This window comes from Tursiops truncatus, chromosome 3, assembly GCF_011762595.2.
Source record: "Tursiops truncatus isolate mTurTru1 chromosome 3, mTurTru1.mat.Y, whole genome shotgun sequence".
Classification (NCBI taxonomy): Eukaryota; Metazoa; Chordata; class Mammalia; order Artiodactyla; family Delphinidae; genus Tursiops; species Tursiops truncatus.
Window position 1 is genome coordinate 55,552,931 of NC_047036.1, and position 25,025 is coordinate 55,577,955.

The 25,025-nt window shown below is 38.1% G+C and overlaps 1 protein-coding gene across 6 annotated transcripts in view; it reads left to right on the forward strand.

Annotated features, from left to right (window-relative positions):
• The first annotated feature begins 974 nt into the window (after positions 1 to 974).
• The window catches only part of BDP1 (BDP1 general transcription factor IIIB subunit), an 88,608-nt gene continuing 64,557 nt past the window's right edge, over positions 975 to 25,025 (forward strand). For 4 of the 6 annotated variants that reach the window (XM_019929888.3, XM_019929890.3, XM_019929889.3 and 1 more), the window contains exons 1-9: positions 979 to 1,411; positions 3,878 to 4,154; positions 5,814 to 5,923; positions 7,151 to 7,210; positions 8,917 to 9,045; positions 10,763 to 10,896; positions 11,885 to 11,979; positions 20,636 to 20,690; positions 23,351 to 23,494. In XM_019929888.3, coding sequence (XP_019785447.2) covers positions 1,200 to 1,411; positions 3,878 to 4,154; positions 5,814 to 5,923; positions 7,151 to 7,210; positions 8,917 to 9,045; positions 10,763 to 10,896; positions 11,885 to 11,979; positions 20,636 to 20,690; positions 23,351 to 23,494 — 1,216 coding nt within the window. In that variant the 5' untranslated portion in view covers positions 979 to 1,199. Of the gene's footprint in view, positions 1,412 to 3,877; positions 4,155 to 5,813; positions 5,924 to 7,150; positions 7,211 to 8,916; positions 9,046 to 10,762; positions 10,897 to 11,884; positions 11,980 to 20,635; positions 20,691 to 23,350; positions 23,495 to 25,025 lie in introns of all 6 variants that reach the window. The other 2 variants (XM_019929893.3, XM_019929891.3) reach the window with 2 other exon arrangements.

Sequence of the window (25,025 nt, forward strand, 5' to 3'; positions counted from 1 at the left end):
CAGGTATTACATTCACATTAAAAAGTAAACAAGGATATACAGTGAATGTTCTTTTTTCCCACGATGTGTTTCCCAGGAACTCAGTTCCCTTCCTAGGAGTTATCTATTATCACTTTCTTCACACTTTAATTTCTAATCTATGTTCTACTCATTTTAGAATTTTTAAAAATATATATTTATTTATTCATGGCTGTGTTGCGTCTTCGTTGCTGTGCTTGGGCTTTCTCTAGTTGGCGGTGAGCGGGGTCTACTCTTCGTTGTGGTGTGAGGGCTTCTCTTGTTGCGGAGCAGGGGCTCTAGGTGCGCGGGCTTCAGTAGTTGTGGCACAGGAGCTCAGTAGTTGTGGCTCGCGAGCTCTAGAGCTCAGGCTCAGTGGTTGTGGCGCACAGGGATCTTCCCCCGCCAGGGCTCAGGGCTCGAACCCGTGTCCCTTGCATTGGAAGGCAGATTCTTAACCACTGCGCCACCAGGGAAGCCCCTCGTTTTAGAATTTTTAAGCCTTAGGGATGCGCTGATGAACAGGCAGCGTTCTACCGGACCCTCTTAAAAAAAAAAAAAAGCCAGCAATTTGTTTTTGTTTTTGCCTGCATTCTCATCCCCCCCACCCTCAGCCCCCCCTCGCCGCGCAGCTTGAGGGATCTTAGTTCCCAACCAGGGATGGAATTCGCACCACTCCCAGTGGACGCGCGGAGTCTTAACCACTGGACAGCCAGGGAAGTCCTACGGCCAGGGATTTTAATAGTTCCTGTAAAAGTTTGGACTGAAGGACTGCCTACCTCCTTCTGCTCTTTTGAACAAATCCTAAGGAGCCCTGGAGAAGGAAGAGTACACCGTCTGGCGTCTCAATTTCCGGTTCACCGGTAACCCAGGCTCCGTAACTTGACGGTTACCATGGCTCCGGTGCTGTGCGTCATTCCGCGGCGCTGGATGATGACGTAATCAGTTCCGGCGCCCTCTGAGGGCGGGGGAACGAGGTACCGGGGGAAACTTAGCTATTAGTGTAGCAGGGTCATGAAGAAGAGGCGGCGGCGGGAGATCGGAGGCGGCGGCGGGGGAGTAAAACTGCGGTAGCTGCCCGCTGGGCTGTTGGTGTGGCTTTGTGGGAAGGGCGTAGTTCCTAAAGCCCTCTCCAGGCAGCGGTCGGGGCTCGGGGTTGAGAGCGGCCGTGGGGTCGCCTCCCCGGGCCCCCTGGCTCCGCCATGTTCCGCAGGGCACGCCTTAGCGTGAAGCCCAATGTCAGGCCTGGAGCAGGCGCCAGGGGCTCCACCGCCCCCAATCCACAGCGTGAACGAGAGGCTCCCAGGCCGCCGGAGCCTGCAGCGGCCTCTGTCCCAAAGCCAGCGGAATCCACAGATGTGCCCCCGGTGGATTGTGGGGAAAAGGAGCTCCGAGAAAAGACTCCCAAGAGCAGGTAAGTACTTGCAGAGGGGAGCATTTTCATCTGCCCCGCCTCTCCGGGCGTGTCACCTGGAAGCTGAGCAAAGAAACTTTACCGTAGAAGTACCCCCTCGCTTGTACTAAGCCTGACAGTTGAGGCCGAGGAACACACTGCCAACTGTAGTTGGTCCCTCTAACCACGGTGAGGCAAGTGTGGATTTTGTTACAGCGTGTAGATTCTCGGGGAGGCGACCATGTCTTCAAGTGGTGGTGGGAGGAATCCAGGTCTAGCAATCTTCAAGAAAATCCACACGTGGTGCTATTCATTAGAGCATTTAGATTACCGCAGTTTTCATTCTTTTGGAGTACTTTACGGGAGTAAGTTGTTTTTTTTTAAATCTTGAAAACATTTTTTTTTTAAAAGAAGAGCAGTGTTACTTTGATTCTGCTGATTTATGTCAATGGAAAGGAACTGGTTACTTGTTTTGATTTGAGGGTGTGCCCCTTTAACTATGGTGACCATGTTTTCTGAACAGAAAAGCATGTGTCATGTACCACATTTAGATTCAGGATTCTTCTACTTAAGTTAACAGTTTATGGACTTTGCCCAGGCAGAATGTACTCATCTGCAAAATGGGGATAATGTAACTCTTTATTGTGGAGATTAGAAATAACTGATATAAACTGTCTTGCACGGGACATGACAGAATAGTTGCCTACCTTTAGGTGTTTAAAGGTGATGGAGCAAAGTAGTTAAAGTTAAGACATGTTGAGCTAATAATGGTCTCTGTTTTTATACTATAAATGTGAGGAAACCAATGAAAATCAACCCTATTAAATAACAGTGAGATGGTATAAATTTATACTGTGACAGGAAGGTGACAATTTTATTCTTTTCTCTTTTGGCTTGGCTTCTGTTGACCTCAGCTGGTGCTGAGTATAGAGTATTATTTTGATAGCTTAATTATGCTTAGTAATTTCCAAGTTTCTTACATGAATTTGTTTCAGAATTTCTCCCAACAGTGGAATAGAAATACCAGTTACTGTTAAATTAATAAAGTTCACAGAGATCCTGTTAACTTCATGTGAATGTATGATTATTGATAATTTAGTAAATTACTTATTCTGTAGTCTTGAGACATTTAAGCTCAAGGATATTGCTTTCTTAGACTTGACATTTAGGGACTATACTTGGTTTTTTATCATGTGTTTCCTTTTTTTTTGGTGGGTCTTTGCTAATTGTAAAAATCCATAGGGTATATGTTCTGTCCTTATGCATTCATGTTGATTGGGTGAAATGCAAATGGCACATGTATCACATTATAAGGGCTGAGATAAGAATTTAAATTGGATACTTTTTGGAAAAGTTATTCTATAGTTTAGGCATTTTTTCACTTTTATATAAAACTAATCATAACATATGAAAAAAGTAGACTGCTTTTAATTCTTGACTTACACCCTCTTAATTTGCTTTCAGGCCATTCCTGAAATATTTATATCCAATCTGAATTTGGATATGTAATTTGAAGTGACTGAGTACTTTTTTTTTTTTTTTTTGCGGTACGCGGGCCTCTCACTGCTGTGGCCTCTCCCGCCGCGGAGCACAGGCTCCGGACGCGCAGGCTCAGCAGCCACGGCCCACAGGCCCAGCCGCTCCGCGGCACGTGGGATCCTCCTGGACCGGGGCACGAACCCGTGTCCCCTGCATCGGCAGGCGGACTCCCAACCACTGCGCCACCAGGGAAGTCCCTACTGAGTACTTTTTTTGAGTGAAGAGTTTATTTTGATAGCTGAATAAGTAGAGTTATACCTGACAAAAGATAAATGATTTTTGCCTCAAACAGAATTTGGTTTGATTAATGTAGCTAAATGAATGTCTTCAAATACTGCAATACAAATATTTCAGAGGTTTGATATTTTGTTTGGTTTAACTGATCTCAAGTTGATAATTAAAGTAAAATGCCAAAAATTTAGATCACTTTAGAAAGTGTCAATGTGGATTATAAACTTAATTTTAAAAAACAACTCTCATTTAATGGTGTACAGTCTGTAAAAATACTGAATCACTATGCTGTGCACCAGAAACTAATATAATATTGTAAATCAACTATATACTTCAATTAAAAAAATTTTTTTTAGAACTATCAAAAGAAAAAAACCTCTCAGTTATCGAATAATTCAAATTAGGCAAATTAAGCTTTGTTTTGTAACTTAGGTTTTTTTTGTTTGTTTTTTGAGGTACCTAGCATGAGCATAAAATTATGTGCTATAATGTTCTTAGGGATTTGAAGTTTGAAAAGGATCATCAGTCTTCATTAGAATTCCATATCTGTTAAAAAGATGTACTGAACAAAAATTTTATTGCAACCTCTGTTGAAGTCATTGATTATTAATAATGAGATTTTGCTCTTTTGGGTTTTTGTCAGACTAGTTGTTAAGGCTCAAATATTTAAAAGAAGATCCATGGTGCCCTTATTTTTTTCTTTTAAAATTTCAACAGTGATGAAAAGACTGATGGTGGGAAGGATGTTGAAGAATCCAGTAAATCTTCCTCTACTGTTTCACAGAGAAGAAAGCGAGTATCAAGTACTTTTAGTCTGGTTAAACCTAGTGTCAGTGTTCCTTCAGAACCTCATCCTTTATCTACAGTTAATCAAGAAGCTCCACAGCCAAACCCTGTTCCAACAAAAGAGAAACAGCCATGCTCAGACAGATACCGAATATATAAAGCCCAGAAACTGAGAGAAATGTTAAAAGAAGAATTGAGGAAAGAGAAGGTATGGTAGAAAAATCAGAATTTTGACTGTTGCCTGCTAGATTTCTGTTTTTATGTTAGGCATCATTTGGAGGAAGAACAAGCATCTGTAGCATTTTGATGAGGGAAACAAAACCAAGTAACATCCCTCATGGTAATAGAATATCCCCTTTTGTTTGTTTGTTTGTTTGTTTTTTGGCTGCTGGATCTTTCCCAGCCAGGGATTGGACCCGTGCCCCCTGCAATGGAAGCGCAGAGTCTTAACCACTGGACTGCCAGGGAAGTCCCAGAATATCCCCTTTTGTTAACAGAACGATTGAGAAGCACTATAGAGTTAATAAGCTATTTTTTCCACGATATTAATTTTTGTGTATTTTTTTCATCTATATCTTTCATTGTTTTTGGCGGAGGCCACAAATAGAAGTTTTACATGTGTGCACACACATATACAGATACGCCTACAGATGTATTTATAAACTAAACCTTCAGTGAGATTTTTCCTGAAGATGTCCAATTGACGCAAGTTATATTCATTTGAATTAAGACAAGTGTAGTTGAGCAAAATGAATTGGTGATGTTTTCTAAATTGACAAATTTAGACTAGTGTCTAGCAAATAGTAAGAGCCCGACAAATGTCAGCTCTTATTATTAATTTATAGAATGCCCTCCTTTTTTTAACTAAGAGGAAGGCACTTATCTTGGTGCTTTTTTTTTTGGCCGTGCCGCACAGCTTGCAGGATCTTAGTTTCTTGGCAGTAAAGCATGGAGTCCTAAGCACTGGACTGCCCGGGAATTCCCCCTTGGTGCTTTATATTCGTTATCTCGTTTAAATATCTCAGCTGTGCGAAGTGGCTATCACTATTTACACAGGAGGAGGAGGAAATAAGCTCAGAGAGGTTGTTTGCTTTGTGTCAAACATCAGTGGAGGATATGGGATTTGAATTCATATCTTCTAAAATCTAAGCCTCTAAAAATGTTCTCTGTTTTTTAGAATCTGCTTAGTTAGATTTATTTGGGGGAATTAAAAATTAAACATTTGCTTCAAGATTTTTATAAAATATACAGAATTCCAACTCACTACAGGGCAAATAAAAGCTATATATAAATTTTCAGTACACTATTGTAGTTAGTCAGCATCAGTAAGCATGATTTTATACATTGAGCTTTTACGCAGTCCCAGTCACTTTATTTATTTATTTATTATTTTTTTAGCTGTGCCACGTGGCACACGGCATCTTAGTTACCTGACCAGGGATCGAACCCCGGCCCCCTGCAGTGGAAGCCTGGAGTCCTAACGACTGGACCACCAGGGAAGTCCCAAGTCCCAGTCACTTTAGTGTTTTAAAACTCCTTTATGTGCTACAACTTTTTAATATAAGTTTATAAATTTTTTCCTCAAATTAGGCATAATTGTGATAGGAATAATCTTCAAGCATTTGCAATGAATACAGCAGTAGGCTGTATACTTAAATATATACATGTAAAATTCTTCTTTTTTAAAATTTTTTAAAATTTATTTTTATTATTTTTATTTTTTTTATTTTTATTTTTTAAAATAAAATATTTTTAAAAATATTTTTATTTTTTAAAATAATATTTTTATTATTTTGGACTGCCAGGGAATTCCCCTAAAATTCTTCTATATTTATAGAAGCGTATCTCTGTGTGTTTGTGTATCTAGAAGCAATGGAAAAACAAATATGCTGTAAATGAAAGTCAGAGGCCACCAGATCGGTCCAAAATGACTATGAGAGACTTCATATATTACCTGCCAAATAACAATCCAATGACGTAAGTAAACTTTATTTCTATTTTACTTTCTTTGAGTATATAGTGATTTAAGTAAGTATCACTTTTAAAGTATGGTTTCATGTTTTCCAACAACATGTTGACAAAATTTATAGCACATATGATGTCCTTTGGATAAGAATTTTATAACAAAAATTAGTGCTATTTCGGACTTCCCTGCGGCTCAGTGGTTAAGAATCCGCCTGCCAATGCAGGGGACACAGGTTCGATCCCTGGTCCAGGAAGATCCCACATGCCGCGGAGCAGCTAAGCCCGTGTGCCACAAATGAGCCTGCGCCCCAGAGCCCGTGAGCCTGCGCCTCAGAGCCCGTGAGCCACAACAAGAGAAGCCCATGTGCCTGGAGCCCATGCTCCGCAACAAGAGAAGCCACTGCAGTGAGAAGCCCGCGCACCACAATGAAGAGTAGCCCCCACTCGCCGCAACTAGAAAAAGCCCGCACACAGCAATGAAGACCCAATACAGGCAAAAAAACCAAAAAAACAACAAAAAAAATTAGTGCTATTTCAAGTAACTGTTTTCTTGGGATGGTAAAGATGCCCTTTACCTCTGAGATTAAAAAAAAATTTCTTTTGTTTTATTACCGAGATGCAGTAAAACCAACTAAACAACTTTTCTCTAATCAAGTTTGCCATTTACATTTCTTACATACTATAAGGTGATCTAAAGGGGTGATCTTATTTTTATATCCTACCTCCTCGTTAAGTACAGTGACATTTGATTAACAAATCCTCCAAGAACAAAGCTTCTTTAGTCAAAGTTAGCCTGGGGAGGCAGAGAGTTTATAATAAATCTCCTCACTGTGTTGTTGATGGTGTAGCAGGTGGATGTAGGAGTAATGGCATATTTTCAGTGTAGTCTTTTTCAGGCTCAGTACATCTTTGGCTTAGTTAAGAGAAGAGCCAGAAACCTAGGTTTTGAGTTGTTTGACATCTAGGAGTTGGAAACAAGCCACTTAGGTTGTTTCATGCCTTCACTGAGGAATTAGAGGGAAAAGTATTCCCTACTTAGGGCCTAACAAATTATTTATATTGATGACAAAAGTTTTTGACTGAAAAATGGAGTGTTGGACCACACCATCATTAATGGTAGTGTTATGGTATATCATAAAAAAATTGCAAGTTAAAATTATTTGCTTCTTCCTCAGATAGAATTGACAAAATGTAAATTACTTATTTATTAAAAGGTATGTTTTGACTTGTGTTTAATAGTTCTTCACTGGAGCAAGAAAAGAAAACTGAAAAATCATTGACACCAGTCCAGACAAGAGAGTAAGCATCTCATCTGTTTTGAATATATTCTGTTATGGGTAAATTAAAAAAAAAAATGAAATCAGGGCTTCCCTGGTGGCGCAGTGGTTGAGGGTCTGCCTGCCGATGGGGACGCGGGTTCGTGCCCCGGTCCGGGAGGATCCCACATGCCGCGGAGCGGCTGGGCCCGTGAGCCATGGCCGCTGAGCCTGCGCGTCCGGAGCCTGTGCTCTGCAACGGGAGAGGCCACAGCAGTGAGGGGCCCGCGTACCACAAAAAAAAACCCCCAAAAAACAAATGATGCTTCCTGTTTTAGTTAAATTACATGTGATAGGAATTTTTAAATGGAATCACAAGAATAAAAGTTACTGCTTGAGTTAAGTCAACATAAAAGCCTCACACTCCTTGTATATTACATGTATAAATAGAGTTATGATTTTAAATTAAAGCGTTTAGAATTAAAAAGGGTTTTGTTTCAGAATAATAATATTCACATGGTACAAAATTCAAAAGGAACAAAAGTGTACTGAGAAAAGTTTTCCAACTTTGTTTTTCTGCCGTCTAGTCCGTCTTCCTGGAGGCCACAAATGTTACCACATTTTTAACTTATCTTTCTAATTCTAGTCTATGTCTATCCAAGCAAACATATAGTTTTTTTCTATTTCCTCCTTTTTCTTTCCTTTCTCCTTTCCCCTTCCTTTTCTTTTTTTTTAAGCATTTTGTATACACTTTCCTTCAGTAGGTATAGTTTTGTTTTTTGTTTTTTGTTTTTTCAGTAGGTATAGTTTTGATGCCAGTTAGAGAGTCTCTTTTTGTGTTCAAGCCTTCACTGTCATGTATTAGTTTATTCCTAAGAAATCCCTCCAAGAGACCTCCTAGGAGGTTATTGTAGACTTGTAATTCAAGGTAGGGAATTGTGGAAAATTAGCAGAAACATTGGGGCTTTCTGGTTGTTGCTTCAAGTAACAATCATTAAGTAATGATTACTCTTTTTTTCTTTTTTCCACACCGTGTGGCTTGCCGGATCTTAGTTCCCCAATCAGGGATTGAACCCGGGCCACTACAGTGAAAGCGCCAAGTCCTAACCACTGGACTGCCAGGAAATACCCCGTAATGATTACCCTTTCTTAGAATCCACATTGTTTTAAAGCAGAACTCACAAGCTTCAGAAATAGGTTATGTTTTTACAGATTTATAGGTTATGTTTCTTTCAATAAGACCTTAAGGAGATAATGTAATTGAATGGAAAGTATATGGAATTTGGAGTCATTATTTGGAAAACTGTTTGGCTTCTTGGTCTGTTCTTACTGTTGTGTAATCTAGAGCAAAAGTAATTTATCTTCTCCAAGTTTCAAATGGGCATGAAAAACTAACCCCCAAGGGTTGTTCTGAAGAGGTAATAACATGATCTGGAAACTAATGCTGTAAGGGTTATTTTTGTTAATTCCATACTATTGGACGGTTTACTCTTATACTCTGTTGAGATAGAAAAGATGAGCATTTATTTCTCTTCAATAGAGTAAAGACTCCTATTAAATGCTACTAGATAAAATTTGAGAAAATCTTATAACCATGGCCTTAACAACACATAGTATTTTCAATTAGGTTATAGGGAAAGTGGGAAATAGCTAGAAGGTTGAAAGTGCAGTAATTTGTTTTAGAAGTTCATAATGTTCAGGGAATATTTCTCATAGCTGTATGAATTAACCTACCTTTACATTTGGTAGGCAAGAAGGTAAGAGTACTCCTGATGGTGAAGATAATGAAGAAATAGAAGAGGAGATGGATGATGGGCCATTGCTGGTTCCTCGAGTAAAAGTGGCAGAAGATGGTTCTATTATTTTGGATGAAGAAAGGTAAGTTAAAAAAGAGAGAGAGATAGATTGTGGTTTTATGAGAACAAATGAGCTTTGTCTAATGAGACATTGAGTTTCTGTATTTGTCACTGTCACTTAGACTCTAATGTTTATATTTGCATAATGGATGTTATAAATAGAAAGATGGGTTACATTCATTTATAATTTTCAGAAATTTTTATAATGCTGTCCTTTATATGAGAAGATGGTACTACTGACCTGCCACCCACTAACCTACTACCATTGTTTTACTAATTTTACTGGTAATTGAGATGAGCTATTGAACTAATCACATGATGTCCTCCACTGAGAATATATTTCGAAGATTGACTCAGCCTTGATGTCAATATTCAAGCTATGTATTATTAACTAATACCATATTCTGGTGTGTGGTGTTAACTATTGAAAATACAATGAAACATAGGTTTAACATATTTTATGATTTTTAATTGACTTTCTGGCTTAATTTCTTAGTTATAACATTAAATTTCTCAAATTTGGCATTGTGGAATTTAGTTGTCTTTCCAATGTGGTTTTTTTTTCTTTTTTTCTTATGTGTGTTTTTAAAAAAAAGAAGATAAGGGACTTCCCTAGTGGACCAGCAGTTAAGACTCCGTGCTCCCAATGCAGGGGGCCGAGGTTCGATCCCTGGTCAGGGAACTAGATCCTGCGTGCCGCAACTAAAAGATTCTTGCGTGCCACAACTAAAGATCCCATTCGAGGGTACGAAGATCTGTGTGCTGCAACTAAGACCTGGTGCAGCCAAATAAATATTTTAATTTATAAATTTATTTATTTGTTTTTGGCTGTATTGGGCCTTTGTTGCTGCACACAGGCTTTCTCTAGTTGTGGCGAGCGGGGGCCGCTCCCTGCTGCGGTGCGTGGGCCTCTCACCATGGTGGCTTCTCTCGTTGCAGAGCACGGGCTCTAGGTGTGTGGGCTCTAGGCGTGCGGGCTTCAGTGGTCGCGGCCCGTGGGCTTAGTAGTTGTGGCTTATGGGTTCTAGAGCACAGGCTCAGTAGTTGTGGTGCACGGGCCTAGTTGTTCCGCAGCATGCAGGATCCTCCCGGACCAGGGATCGAACCCGTGTCCCCTGCATTGGCAGGAGGACTCTCAACCACTGCGCCACAAGGGAAGCCCCAAATAAATATTTTTAAAAATAAAAAAAGTTAAATTAGTAAGGAAATAAAAAAGAGGGATGGAAAGTCTTCTGACAGTTTTATTAGTAATAAATTGTTTTATACTATGTAAATTCTATGATAAACATAAATGTAATGCTATTAATGATAATTGTTTTTGCATATTGTTTCCACTATTTGGTGATGATGATTTTATTGGTAATTAAATTCTTAAAAGCATATTTAACTGCTTTGTGTGCAGGAATATAAAATGTAAATATAAAATGCTTATATTTCGCAGTATCCCCTGTTGGGTATTGCATGATAAGATAATATATATTAAATATAGGGGGCATGCAGAAGTCAGTAAAAAACAATTATTTAGGTGGCCTAAAGATATTTTGTAAATTTTATATTGCTGTTAAGGATTTTGAAAAAAAGTTGACATTTCTTTTTGCTTCCTAGAGTGAAAATCTGCAGAGTCTTGGAAAATATACGTACTTCAAATGTATATTATACTTTTGATATGATTTTACCATGGTAAATTTCAAAATATAGCTATTAAAATCTCACTGTTTGTTTCCTTACTTGTTTTTCAGTTTAACTGTAGAAGTTTTAAGGACCAAAGGCCCCTGTGTTGTTGAGGAAAATGACCCCATATTTGAGCGTGGTTCTACAACTACATACTCCAGCTTTAGGAAAAACTATTACTCTAAACCATGGTCAAATAAAGGTAACTGATTTTCATTTTAAATTGTGTAGATTATTTATTGGAAACAAGGTGAATTATTTTCTCGGTTTCTGAATTAAACCAGGTCTCCCCTAAGTAAAAAAAAAAACAAAAAAAAAACAAACTAGCAAATTTTTTTCTCTAGCTAGTTTTATTGGCACCTTTCCCCTGCCCCCCACGATGCGACTATACCTCTGACTTTATCTTAGAAATCTTTTGAGGAGTTAGCATTATGGTCATTTTGGCTGGAATATTCTTTGTCAAATCCCTGTACAACAAATACCATTTTAATGAAAAATGAACAATATTTTTAATGCTCCTAATAATGTTCTACCTCAGTATTGTGTAACACAGTCTTAATGATAAAAAGTACACAGTTAGAAAAGTATATATTACCTGTTGCAAGCTGTTGCTTAGTACTTACTTTTATTATAAAAATAATACAGTTTATTTTGGGAAAAAATTCAGACACAACAGAATAATACAGAATGAAAAGAAAGATTCACTTCTTTGACTTCCCCAATCCTGTTCTCTTGAGGTTACTTCTATTAGCAGTTTCTTGTGTATTTTTCTAGCTACTTTCTTTCACATACTACTTAGAACGTCTTAGTTGCCTACATAACAGCAGTATTATACTGGTTATGACTGACAGTTTTCTTCAAGGCACTTGAGACCAGATAGGCAGAATGTCTTTCTAAAAATTCCAGCTGCTTTGGTTTGAACATGCAAATTTCTTAAACCATGTTTCTGTATAAAAGTTTAAAGAAGGTGTTTATAGATCCATGAGGTTCCTTGCAGTAAAATTGAGATATGTCTATGTACGTGTATGTAGATATATATTTCTATGATAAAAGATTTACTGGACTTTAATAAAAAACTTAAGTACTGTCAAATTTATTTTTAACTCAAAATATATACTTCGGTAAGATTTTTTTCCTCTGAAATATTTAGAAGATTATTCTCAGTCTTTCTAAATCTTTTACTTTTACAGAAACAGATATGTTTTTCTTAGCCATCAGCATGGTAGGAACTGACTTTTCTATGATTGGACAGCTTTTTCCTCACAGAGCAAGGATAGAAATTAAGGTAAAGTAAACCCATTATGTTTGTTGATCGAAAAGAGACTAAAAATTACTATTTTTTTAACCTTTGGTTGAAATGTCAGTCCATCCTTTTTCACTACTGTGTTTTTGGTACATCTGTCTTTCTTTATAGCTCAAAAAGTAATGTAGTATTTCTCAATTCTAAAATGAGTACAGGGCTTCCCCGGTGGCGCAGTGGTTAAGAATCCGCCTGCCAATGCAAGGGACACAGGTTCGAGCCCTGGCCTGGGAAGATCCCACATGCCGCGGAGCAAGTAAGCCCGTGTGCCACAACTATTGAGCCTGCGCTCTAGAGCCCGCAAGCCACAACTACTGAGCCTACGTGCCACAACTACTGAATCCTGCATGCCTAGAGCCTGTGCTCCGCAACAAGAGAAGCCACTGCAATGAGAAGCCCGTGCACCGCAACAAAGAGTAGCCCCTGCTCACCACAACTAGAGAAAGCCGGTGCGCACCAACACAACCAAAAATAAAAGAAACAAATAAATAGATAAATTTTAAAAAATAATAAAATAAAATGAGTACAATCTCTTTAACCTCAGTATTATATTTTCTTATTTATATTTTCCTATTTCTAAAATGGATTTAAGGGAGTACCAATAAAGCCAGTGAAACTAAGATAAAAGAAGAGTTAGGTAATGAAAAAGGTAGATAAATGTACCAGAACTTTTGGGTTAAGGGTATATTTTGAACACAAAATATATCTCTGAATTTCCTAGGAAGAGAACATGCTGAGTTATATAGTTCTCAATATCTGGTCTAACCGTTGCTTTCCTAGGCCACCTTAACTTTGGGGGCAACCAGTGATACTATTTTTCTTTTTTCCAGTGATACTATTAACAACAGCAATGATGTTAATCAATTAGTGCTTTAATATGCCTAAAAGAATGATCTTTCTCTATCTTATAGTTCCTTTTGTTGAGAAACTTCATTACAAGTTTCCTGGGTTGGAGTGCATTTGAGTGCACACCATGTTGCTCTAGTGCATTTCTAATTCATAGTGAGATTTTTATCTAACCATGGGCTTTTTCTTTCATTAATTAAAGGGACCATTAAGAAAGATTTTTTTTTTTCTTGAACTAGACTAGGCATGGACTGATTTACTGGGAACCAGTGTACAGTGTAATAGTCATTCTATTTCTGCAAAAGATGAGGGATTTTTTATATTCTTTATGTTCCTTTTCAAATGTTGATCTCTGATATAAGGAGAACAGAATGTTAAAGTTCTGTGAAGGCTAGAAGTTGATCGTATAGGGGAGCCCTCATATGTGACTAATGATAAGTTTGTCAGTAGACTATTTCTTTTAGAAGCAGTTTAGACTCTTCCATTAATAGTTTAGTGTAGTCCCAGCAGGTCTTTGGGCAAAGTATAGAAAAGTAAAAATGGACTAGTGAATTGCATCGACTTTCAATTTTTTAAAAAAAATTTATTCATTTTATTTTTGGCTATGTTGGGTCTTCGTTGCTATGCATGGGCTTTCTCTAGTTACGGTGAGTGGGGGCTACTCTTCGTTGCGGTGCACAGGCTTCTCATTGTGGTGGCTTCTTTTGTTGCGGAGCACGGGCTCTAGGCGCGCGGGCTTCAGTAGTTGTGGCACATGGGCTCAGTAGTTGTGGCTCACGGGCTTAGTTGCTCCGTGGCATGTGGGATCTTCCCGGACCAGGGCTCGAACCCATGTCCCCCTGCATTGGCAGGCGGATCCTTAACCACTGCGCCACCAGGGAAGTCCTTGATTTTCAAATTTTGAACCAACCTTGTATTCTTGTGATAAATCCCAATTAGTCATACTGTATTCTTCTTTTTATATGTTGCTGATTTTTGTTATATTTTCTTGAGGACTTTTTGCATCTTTGTTCATGAGAGTATTGGTTCATAATTTTCTTTTAGTGTCTTTGTGTTTTTGGTACCAAGGTTATGGTGGTCATAGAAAATGAGTTAGAAAGTGTTCCCTCTTGTTATCTGAGAAAATTTGTTTAAGATTAGTATTATTCCTGCTTTTAATGTTTGATAGAATTTACCAGTGAAACCAACTGGGCCTATGGTTTCCTTTGGAGGAAGGGTTTTGATTATAAATGCAATTTCTTTAATACATACAGGGGTATTTATAGTTTCAGTTTCTTCTTGTGTCAGTTTAGATGCTAAGTTGTTGAATTTATAGGCATAAAAATTTCATACTATTCACTTACTATTTTAATGTTTGTAGGATTTATAGTGATATATCTCATTGATTAATGATTTTTCTTTCTCTTTTCTTTTTTCTTGTCTTGCTAAAGGTTTTTGACTTCCAAAAGTCTTTTAATGAGCCAGCTTTTAGCTATGTTAAGTTTTCAATTGTTTGTGTGTTTTCATTGGTTTTTAAAAAACTCTTTAGCATTTCTTTCCTTCTTCAGGCATACCTCGTTTTATTGCACGTCACAGATACTGCGTTTTTTTTTTACAAATTGAAGGTTTGTGGCAAACCATCTGCATTGTCAGATGATGGTTAGCATTTTTTAACAATAAAATATTTTTTAATTAAGTATGTACATTGCTTTTTTTAGACATAATGCTATTGTACACTTAATAGACTACCTCACTGTAATGTAAATGTAACTCTTGTGTGCACTGGGAAGCCAAAAAAAAAGAAAAAAAAAACCTGTGTGACTTACTTTATTGCGATATTCACTTTATTGCAGTGGTCTGGAACTGAACCTGCAATATCCTCAAGGTATGCCTGTATTTACTTTGGGTTTAATTTTCTCTGGTTTTTTCTAGCTTCCTTAGATGAAAACTTAGAACATAGATTTTAAACCCTTCTTTTTTAATGTAGACATTTAAAGCTATACATTTTCATCTAAGCTGTAAATGTATCCCATAATATTGATACACTGTTTTCATTATCATTCTGTTAAAAATATTTTCTAGTTGCCCTTATGATTTCTTTTTTTAAAAATTTTAATTAATTAACTATTTTATTTTTGGCTGCATTGGGTCTTCGTTGCTGCGTGTGGGCTTTCTTGAGTTGTGTTGAGTGGGAGCTACTCTTCGTTGCAGTGCACCTGCTTCTCATTGCGGTGGCTTCTCTTGTGGCAGGGCATGGGGTCCAGGCACATGGGCTCAGCAGTTGTGGCGCATGGGCTTAGTTGCTCCACGGCATGTGGGATCTTCCCAGGCCAGGGCTTGAACCTGTGTCCCCTGCATTGGCAGGTGGATTCTTAACCACTGAGCCACCAGGGAAGTCCTTCCCTTGTGATTTCTTCCTTGACATGTCAATTGTTTAGAAGTGTGTTTAATATCCAACATTGGGACATTTCTAAATATCTTACTGTTATTGTTTCTTTGACATTCTGAATGTCAAAGGACATAATCTGTAAGATTTCAAGCTTTTTGAAATTTGTTGAGATTTATTTTAAAACCTATCATACTTGCAGCACTTCTTTGGTGGTCCAGTGGTTAAGATTCTGCACTTCCACTGCAGGGGGTGTGGGTTCGATCCCTGGTTGGGTTATAAGATCCCACATGACACACCGCATGGCCCCCAAAAATAAATAAGTAAAGCCTATCATACTCTCACCTTGGTCAGTGTGCACTTGAAATGAATGTATGTTCTGCAGTTGTTGGGTGTGGGGTCATCTAGTTCTGTCAGTTACTGAGAGAAGAGTTGACACATCTAACCACAATAACAGATTTGTGTTTCTCTCTTTAGATTGATCCATTTTTTTCCTTTCCTTTTCTTTTCTTTTTTGGCACAGATCATTTATTTTTATTTTTTAAATTAAAGTATAGTTGATTTACAATGCTGTGCCAATCTTTGGTGTACAGCAGTGACTCAGTTATACACATAGAGACATTCTTTTTTTACATTCTTTTCCATTATGGTTTATTATCACAGGATATTGAATATAGATCCCTGTGCTACACAGTAGGACCTTGTTGTTTATCCATTCTAAATGTAATAGTTTGCATCTACCAACCGCAGACTCCTAGTCCATCCCTCTCCCCACCCTCCAACCCCCCAGGCAACCACAAGTCTATTCTCTATGTCTATGAGTCTGTTTCTGTTTTGTAGATAGGTTCATTGTATCTACAGGAAATGTTCATTGTATTCTTATGTTGCCCCCGATAAAAATAAAACAAAATGTCTGTTTTACATTTCTGTTAACAACTTAGTTCATTTATGTTTAATGTGATAATTGATATGGCTCTGTTTAAGTCTACCATCTCACTATTTCCCATTCATTCCATCTGTTTTTTACTCATCTTTTCCTGCTTTAAATGGGGTTAATCAAATTTTTTTAGTATTTTATTTGTTGTACCTTTTTACTCTTTACATAATATCCTCTTAGAAGAAGAATTCTATTTACCTTCCATCCTTCATTCTATTACATGTTTTACTTCTGCTTATAAACCCCACTACCCATGAACTTATTTTAGCTTAGAGAGTCTTTTGTTTTTAACGGAAATTTAGTAGATTAAAGAAACTACAGTTAACCCTTGAATAATGCAGGGGTTAGGAGTGTCGATCCTCCTTGCAGTGAAAAATCTGAGTATAACTTATAGTTGGCCTTTCATATCTGCGATTCCTCTGTATCTGCAGTTACGTATCCATGGATTCAGCCAAACTCGGATTGTGTAGTACTGTAGTATTTACTATTGAAAAAAATTCACATATTTAAGTGGATCCACACAGTTCAAAGTTAGGTTGATTGTTCAAGAGTCAACTGTAGTCTTTAATATTTAGCCACATGTTTACCATTTCTGATGCTTTTCACTCCTTGTAGTTCTGAATACCCTATCTGTTGTTGAAAAATTCTTTCAGCTTTCATTTTTCTGAAAGACTTTTTTGAGTCTCATTTTTGCTAGGTATACAAGTCTGGTTGGATAGTTTTTCCTTTCAGTGCTTTTAAAATGTCATTCCATTGTCCACTGGCCTCCAGTGTTTCTGATGAAAAGTCAGCCATCACTCATGTCATTCATGTCATGAATTGCTTTTCTTTTTTGTTTTTAAGGCTTTCTTTTTCTTTTTTTTTTTTTTTTTGCGGTACGCGGGCCTCTCACTGCCGCGGCCTCTCCCGTTGCGGAGCACAGGCTCTGGATGCGCAGGCTCAGCGGCCATGGCTCACGGGCCCAGCCGCTCTGACGCATGTGGGATCCTCCCGGACCGGGGCACGAACCTGTGTCCCCTGCATCAGCAGGCGGACTCTCAACCACTGCGCCACCAGGGAAGCCCGGTTTTCTTTTTTTTTTCAATTTATTTTATTCAAGTATAGGTGATTTGCAGTGTTGTGTTAATTTCTGCTGTACAGCAGAGTGATTCAGTTATACATATATATGAATTGCTTTTCTATGACTGCTTTCAAGATTTTTTCTTTAACTTTGGTGTTCAGCAGTTTGTTTATGATTTGCCCAAGAGTTGTTTTTTAAAATGTTTTTTCTGCTTTGTTCCCTGCTTCTAGTACTCCGCTTACCTGTGTTAGTTTGCATGACATTGTACTACAGATTACCAAAGCTCTGTCCATTTTTTTTTCCCAGTCTTTTTTCTTTATTTCAGTTTGGTTAGTTTCTGGTATCATGTTTATAAGTTCACTGATCCTGTCTTCTGCTATCTTCAGTCTGCTGTTAAGCCCATTCAGTGAATGTTTCATTTCTGATATTATACCTTTCATTTCTGTGATTTCACCTTGGTTATTTTTCTTAGTTTCCATTCCTCTGCTAAGATTTCTGTATCTGCTCATTCCATATTTTCCTTCAAATCCTTGAACATATAACAGGTGCTTTAACTTTCTCGTCTGCTAATTTCAACATCAGGGTCATATTGGGATCTGTTTCTGTTGACTCTTCATTTCCTTGACTGCATCACATTTTCCTGTCTTTTCTCATGTCTGTGAATTTTTTTTTTCAGTTGCATGTTGGACATTGTGGATATGTTGCACAGTGTCTGGATTATGTTTGTTTTTATTTTGTATTTTTTTCCTTTAAAGAGTGTTTAGTTCTAGAAGGCAGTTAATATATTGCCAACTCTCCTTCTTCTTCCCAAGGCTTGATTTTAGGCTTTATTAAGACTGGTCCTTACTCTAGGTTTCTCATCTGAACTACAGAAAATAATTTGTGTTACTGTTTTCTAATTTTTTCTAAGGGTGGTCATATTACACCATTCTAGGTGTACAGGAAAGAAGATGATTCATTACATGTAGTATATCCCTTAGGGCATTAAGGCTTAATTCTCATGCTAGAACCTCAATTGAGAAAGGCTACTCTAGGGTGTGATCCCTGTCTCTAAGTGGTGGTTGTTCTGGTGTCTGAGGTGAATGTTTGGATGTTAACAAAATCTTTCCATTCATGTGGGAAGAACCCTGTCATCTCACTATGTTACGTGACCTCTAGTATTGTCTTTTTGCTCCTGTCCCTGAAGTAGCTGTTCTCCACTAGAGCTTATGCTCTGGGCATATGGAACCCAGACCAACAGCCTATGGGATACTGCTACCAGGCTTGTGAGACTCCTCTTTAAATAGCTCTCTTCTCTGTAGAACCCTGCCCCTAAAGACTATCTACTTCCTCAGCTCAGTAGGATCTCTGTTCTCTATTTGGCCTTTTTCTCTCTTTCATTGGTTAGGAAATTTAGCCCAGGCAGACAGCCAGTGTGAACGTTGGTACATCTTTTGTGTTTCCCTTCTCTGTGGGATTGTGGGATTGTAGTCTTGCTCTGCCTATTGTCTAGTGCTTGAAAATAGTTGATGCATTTATTTTGTTTGGTGTTAAAATTATTTACGTTGGGTTGGATATGTGGAAAAAGCTCGTTACCAGTTTTTGTCAGGGCCAGAGATGGAAATTATGGGATTTATTTTATAATTGTGGAATTTTGCCTACAGTGGTTCCTGCCTATGAATTCAATGATTAATATCTGGGAATTCCCTGGTGGTCCACTGGTTAGAATTCTGCACTTTCACTGCTAGGGCCTGGATTTGATCCCTGGTCCAGGAACTAAGATCTCACAAGCTGTGTGGGGTGGCCAGAAAAAACAAATGATGAACATCAATACATTCTTCAAAAATATTTTAACTTGTTCTGGATTATATTCTCAATGAAGTAAAATATGATGTAGCAATGTTTTAGAATTGAATAATGCCTAAAGCCTACCGTTATTTCTCTCAGGATGTTTAATTTAGTAATTGTAGTCTGTCACTTTTTATGTGACTTTTGTTACATGTGGACCTGACTTTTGTTAACTTTTGAGGAAATGTTTAAAGAATAATATGATCTTTTAAGGGAGAAAGATGATCTTCCTTGAAAACTTCTATACTACTTGGTAATAAGTTTTATGAGGAAAAATAAAGAATGGAATAGAGGGATAATCTGTAGGTTGAAAGATGTTAGTCACATGAAGTTTTAAAAAAATAGGAAAGGCTAAATTATAGAGCTTAAGGATGTACGCTTGGATGATAAACAGTGAGGAAATGTAAGAAAGTGATTGCTTTAAAGTCAGGTTAGGACTTCCCTGGTGGCGCAGTGGTTAAGAATCCACCTGCCAATGCAGGGGACTGTGTCCCTGGTTTGATCCCTGGTCTGGGAAGATCCCACATGCTATGGAGCAAGTAAGCCTGTGTGCCACAACTACTGAGGCTGTGCTCTAGAGCCTGTGAGCCACAACTACTGAGCCCACGTGCTGCAACTACTGAAGCTAGAGCGCCTAGAGCCTGTGCTCCGCGACAAAAGAAGCCACCGCAAGGAGAAGCCTGTGCACTGCAGCGAAGAGTAGCCCCCACTCGCCGCAACTAGAAAAAGCCTGCGCGCAGCAACAAAGACCCAACACAGCCAATAAATTAATTAATTAATTAATTAATTAATAAAAAAATATAAAGTCAGGTTAGTGGGTAGTTTCTTTTGGAGGGAAGAACGGGGCCATGAAGAGGTTCTTTATTTTGTGTGATTTTTCTTTTTTTTCAATAAAACAATTTTTGTATTTTTAATAAAAGCTTTCAGACCACTGATCTGTAGAAGGGAGAGATTGGCTGATCGTTCCCTCCTGCAGGGTGTGTTTGTGTATGTGTATGCCCTCAGACTTTCTAATGACCTTAGGATGCATTGAACCCTAAACCTTAACCATCTCCATCTTAAAGGAGGTAATCTGGAGTGGAATTGGGAATGGGGCTCTTTGGTGCTCAGAAAAGCATGAGGAAATGTTCTTAATATAAAGAAGTTTCTAAACATAAACTTGGCCTGCTTCAAAATTTTGGTTAGTTGTTTCTTTACAGTTTCCCCTCCATGCCATTAAAAACAGAATAATAATGTAAGAGGTTTAACCTGATATGAATATACCAGTTTTTAAAGAGTTAATACTGGTTAGCTTAATTGATTACTGTTTGATCTGTTTCCACGCTAGTTGACTTTATTTTTTTTTCTATCCTCTGTAAATCCAGTTTTCATTGCTAATTCATGTTATTGATCATAAGGAGGAGCACAGAGCTCAGTATAAATCTTTCATTTCTATTTTTTAAAAGCTAAGGGTTTAAGTAACTCGCCTATTAGCAAAGACGTATTATTTATTAGAGAATCATATGTTATTATAAGAATTTTATTTTGATGCTTTTTTTAAGACATAATCTGCACTTGTTTAATGGGAGAAAATTACCAAAGAGTTTTTGTTTTGTTTTGTTAACAGAATAAATTTAAACGTGAAGAGAAAACAAATGGATGGAGAATAGACAAAGCATTCCGTAAGTATTAAGACCTCTTTCACAAGGAATCATTTGGAGATTCTAAAAAATGACCAATGTTTTGTCTTTGGTTCCAGTGTGTTTTAGATTTGTTTCATCCCTATATTGTCATAGGAAGAGTAAGACTGGAAATTTTTCTCTTTAGCAGTTCAGGTCTGGCAGTTCATATAGATCTATAGGCAAGGGAATAGCTAAAACATCAAGAAGCAAGTAAGCAGAGTTCTGAGTCCAAGAAATTAGGGAGACTGAAGATACTATTTCTAAGTGCTCTTTATTCTGGGGGAATTGTACTGAAGAAGAGGTTAATTGTTTCTGGAAGATATTACACTATAGATGATTCCTTACCTACTGTGGTAAGTCTGTTATTCAGTCAGTAATACAGACCACCTGCTGTGTGCTAGTCACTGTTGTTGGCATTGAGGATATCATGGTGAACAGGGCAGATGGAGAATCCTGCTTTTAGAGCCTTAAGTCTAATTGGGTGGAGGAGGAATATAATTGGTAAGCAGGATAATTTCAGATAGTGATTAATTTCTAAGAAGAAAAAAGAGGGAGTTAGGGGGTGGGTGTTTAGATTGGGTATTAAGGGAAGTTCTGTCTGAAGACGTGATTTTTTTTTTGAAATAAATCTATTTGTTTTATTTATTTATTTTTGGCTGCATTGGGTCTTCGATGCTGCTCACGGGCTTTTCTCTAGTTGCGACGAGTGGGGGCTACTCTTTGTTGCAGTGTGCTGGCGTCTCACTGCTGTCGCTTCTCTTGTTGCGGAGCATGGGCTCTAGGCACATGGGCTTCAGTAGTTGTGGCTCGCAGGCTCAGTAGTTGTGGCTCGTGGGTTCTAGAGCACAGGCTCAGTAGTTGTGGTGCACGGGCTTAGCTGCTCCGCAGCATGTGGGATCTTCCCGGACCAGGGCTCGAACCTGTGTCCCCTGCATTGGCAGGCAGATTCTTAACCACTGTGCCACCAGGAAGTGCCTGAAGAGGTGACGTTTGAATTTAGACCTGATTTGAAGAAATGATGTATAACTTTCAGCTTTTAACTAATAGCCTTATTAAAATGAACGTTGTTTCTTTTTAAGTCCAGAGAACTACATCAAGGGATCTGTAAAGAAAAACAGAGTTAAATGTACTATTTAGCGTAGTTCCTGTATTCTTTGTTTGGAATATAATTACCGACGTTTCATGATTAATAGGTGTATTCAGTGTTCATTTGCCATAGTGCTAATCTTAGAAAAAAATTCTAAAGAGAAGTACTTAGATTGTATAGCATGTACATTTATTTTATGAGTAGACACAAAGGTGGATGAGTGGACCCTATACCTTACAAATGTGGTATTGAGTCCTCAGGAAAACCACTTCTAGGAATGGCTTCTGGAACATCTGGAATATTTTAGTCCTCAACCCTCTCCATTTTAGAGAAGTGGTCTTGAAACTTTTCGTTATGTTTAATGCATTATAATCAGAAAAGAGTCCATAAATCTATAAACAGTTTATGGGGTGTGGAGCCATTGTTAAAACCATTATAATAGAACCTTTAAAATTCACTGTTTGATGCTTTGTAGTGGAAATTGTTAAAACACAAACACAAAAAAACCCAAATGGTATTTTTTAGAACTTATATTTTAATTCCTCTGAGAACTTTATGGATTATTTTAGTGCTGTGGTTTTCAGAATCATTTGTGTGGAAGGTCAGAACAGATGAAAAGCTGGATCCACAATAAAATAGGGCTTTCAAGAATCTCAGGTTTGGGCTTAGTTTCCTGAGGCTAATTTACTTTTGTTTTGGTATATACCTCTTTTTCTGAGGCCATCTTGTAATCAAAACAGTCTTGGAGCACCATTTTCCCTGTATTCACTTCTCTGTATTCACTGTATTTGTAGACACAGCTGAGGCAAGGATTGACTCCTGGAGTGGATTCATTTTGGTTTGTTCATAGATTACTCTTTCTGATATAATACTGTTAATAGGTATTTAGTGAGAGTGGTCCTGATCAATACTCATTTACTATCCTCTTCGCTGATATTTGGAAGAGTAAGAGTTAATAGTGAAAGAGTTGTAATAAAGTGAGGACATAAAGTGGTGGATAGGCTTTTGCAGACTTCTTAATCATCCTAGCCTTTTAAAAAAGTGTATTTATAATTATGGACAGTGCAATTTATAGTTTGAGTTTTGACAAAGAGTACACCTGTGTAACCACCACACAAAACAAGGCATGGAACATTTTCATCACTCCAGCGAGGCCACTTCTTTCCCTTTCTAGTCAATCTCCACTCCTAATCCTGACCCAGGCAACTACTATTTTCATTTGAATCATCATAGGTTAGTTTATCTTGTTCTAGAACGTCTTATTCATAGAATCATACAGTATATACTCATTTGTGTTTGGCTTCTTTCACTCAGCATGTTTTTGAGATTCACCAATATTATTGCTTGTATCAGTAGTTCCTTTTCTTTATTTTTTAAACTAATATAGTTTGTTCCTTTTTATTGCTCAGTGATCTTCTGTTATGTGACTGTACTATAGTGATTAGAGTTCTTTGTCCATTCTGCTGCTAAGCCCATTCGCTTTTGGTATTACACTTAAGAAAAATTAAAACTTGAAATTTCTTTTCCTTTTTTTAAAATAAAAACTTGAAGTTTCTTTTTTTTTTTTAAACAGAGGAAAAGCGCCCTTTTGACTTCGATTTTTTTGCTCATTTGCTTCAGAAAGTTCTTGCTGAAGAAGAGAAAAGAAAACAAAAATCTGTTAAAAATCAGACTTTAAAGGAGAAGAAGTCCTCTAAATCACAGAAAAATGTAAAAGGTATTTATTTAAAAGAAAGTGTGTTATTTTACTTAATAATAATAGGCTTGCAATATTGTCCCTCAAGTCTTAGGGTGTTCATATGTAGTTCAGGTAGTTGAGATCATCAGGACATCCGATTGGAGGGAACTGATTTTTCTTCAATATTCTAGTTATCTGGCCCCAAACAGCAGCTCCCTTTTACATTTTATAATTGGATGGCTAGGCTATTTAACATCTTTCTTGCATTGAGGGCATAGTTATAGCTAATAAAGGAGCATCAGAATATTGGGGTGTCATGTTTGGTTACTTATTATCATTTTTCTCTGTAAAACAAATCTGGCACAAAAGTCTAAAAAAAAAAAAATGGAACTCTAATACTTTGGGCTTGTGACTCAACTGTATTGTTTGAGCACACCTTATTTCTGAGGGTTAATGTTGACTTGTACCAGGTAGGAAATTGTTCATATGTGAGTATTTCTATTTTTAGGCTTATATTTTCTTAACTATTTGAATTCTGATCTGAGGACAATGTTTAGCTATAATCACATAATTTAAAGAATCTTTGAACTACAGGGAACCTTATATATTAGTTATACATTCCAGCCCCTTTCCTTTTGTTTTAATAACCCAGAAATAACCTCAGAGATCCTAAGTCATTTTTTCCTAAGGTCTCACAGTGTTAGTAGTGGTAGAGGCAGGACTCAAGCTAGGACTGTGAGAGCCTGTGTAGGGGGACCCCAAGAGCACCCCCAGGTTCAATTATTTGCTAGGACTCACGGGATTCAGCATATAGTTGTACAGACAACGAGATTTATTACAATGAAAGTATACAGAGCAAAATTGGCAAAGGGAAAGGCACATAGGTCAATGTCTAGGGAAAAGAAGTAAAGCTTCCAAGAGTCCTCTCCCAGTAGAGGCACACAGGATGTGCTTAATCCCCCAACAACAAGTAGGAATGAGGTATGTAAAAAGCTGTCTACCAGGGAAGCTTGTTAGAAACTCAGCACCCAAGATTTTTATTAGAGGTTGGTCATGTAGACACCTTCTTCCTGGAATGTACCAGAATTCAAAACTCCCAAAAGGAAAGCATTTGTTCAGCATAAACCACATTGTTTATTTAAACAATTTAGGTATAGCGAGCCACTTTTGTCAGTTAGGCTGGTGGGAACTCTCCCCAAACCCAAGTTTCCAGACGCAGCCCAAGGGCCAACCTTTTTAAACAATTTTTTTTTTTTTTGCGGTACGCGGGCCTCTCACTGCTATGGCTTCTCCCATTGCGGAGCACAGGCTCCAGATGCGCAGGCTCAGCGGCCATGGCTCACGGGCCCAGCCGCTCCGCGACAAGTGGGATCCTCCCGGACCGGGGCACGAACCCATGTCCCCTGCATCGGCAGGCGGACTCCCAACCACTGCGCCACCAGGGAAGCTGAGGGCCAACCTTTTAAGCAGGTCTTTCAAAGGAGAGCGGTGAGGTCTGCTTTGTTAACTCCTTCTGCACAGAGCCAATATAGAACTTCTTTTTCTAGAGCGTAGTGCCCCTATCTTTTTA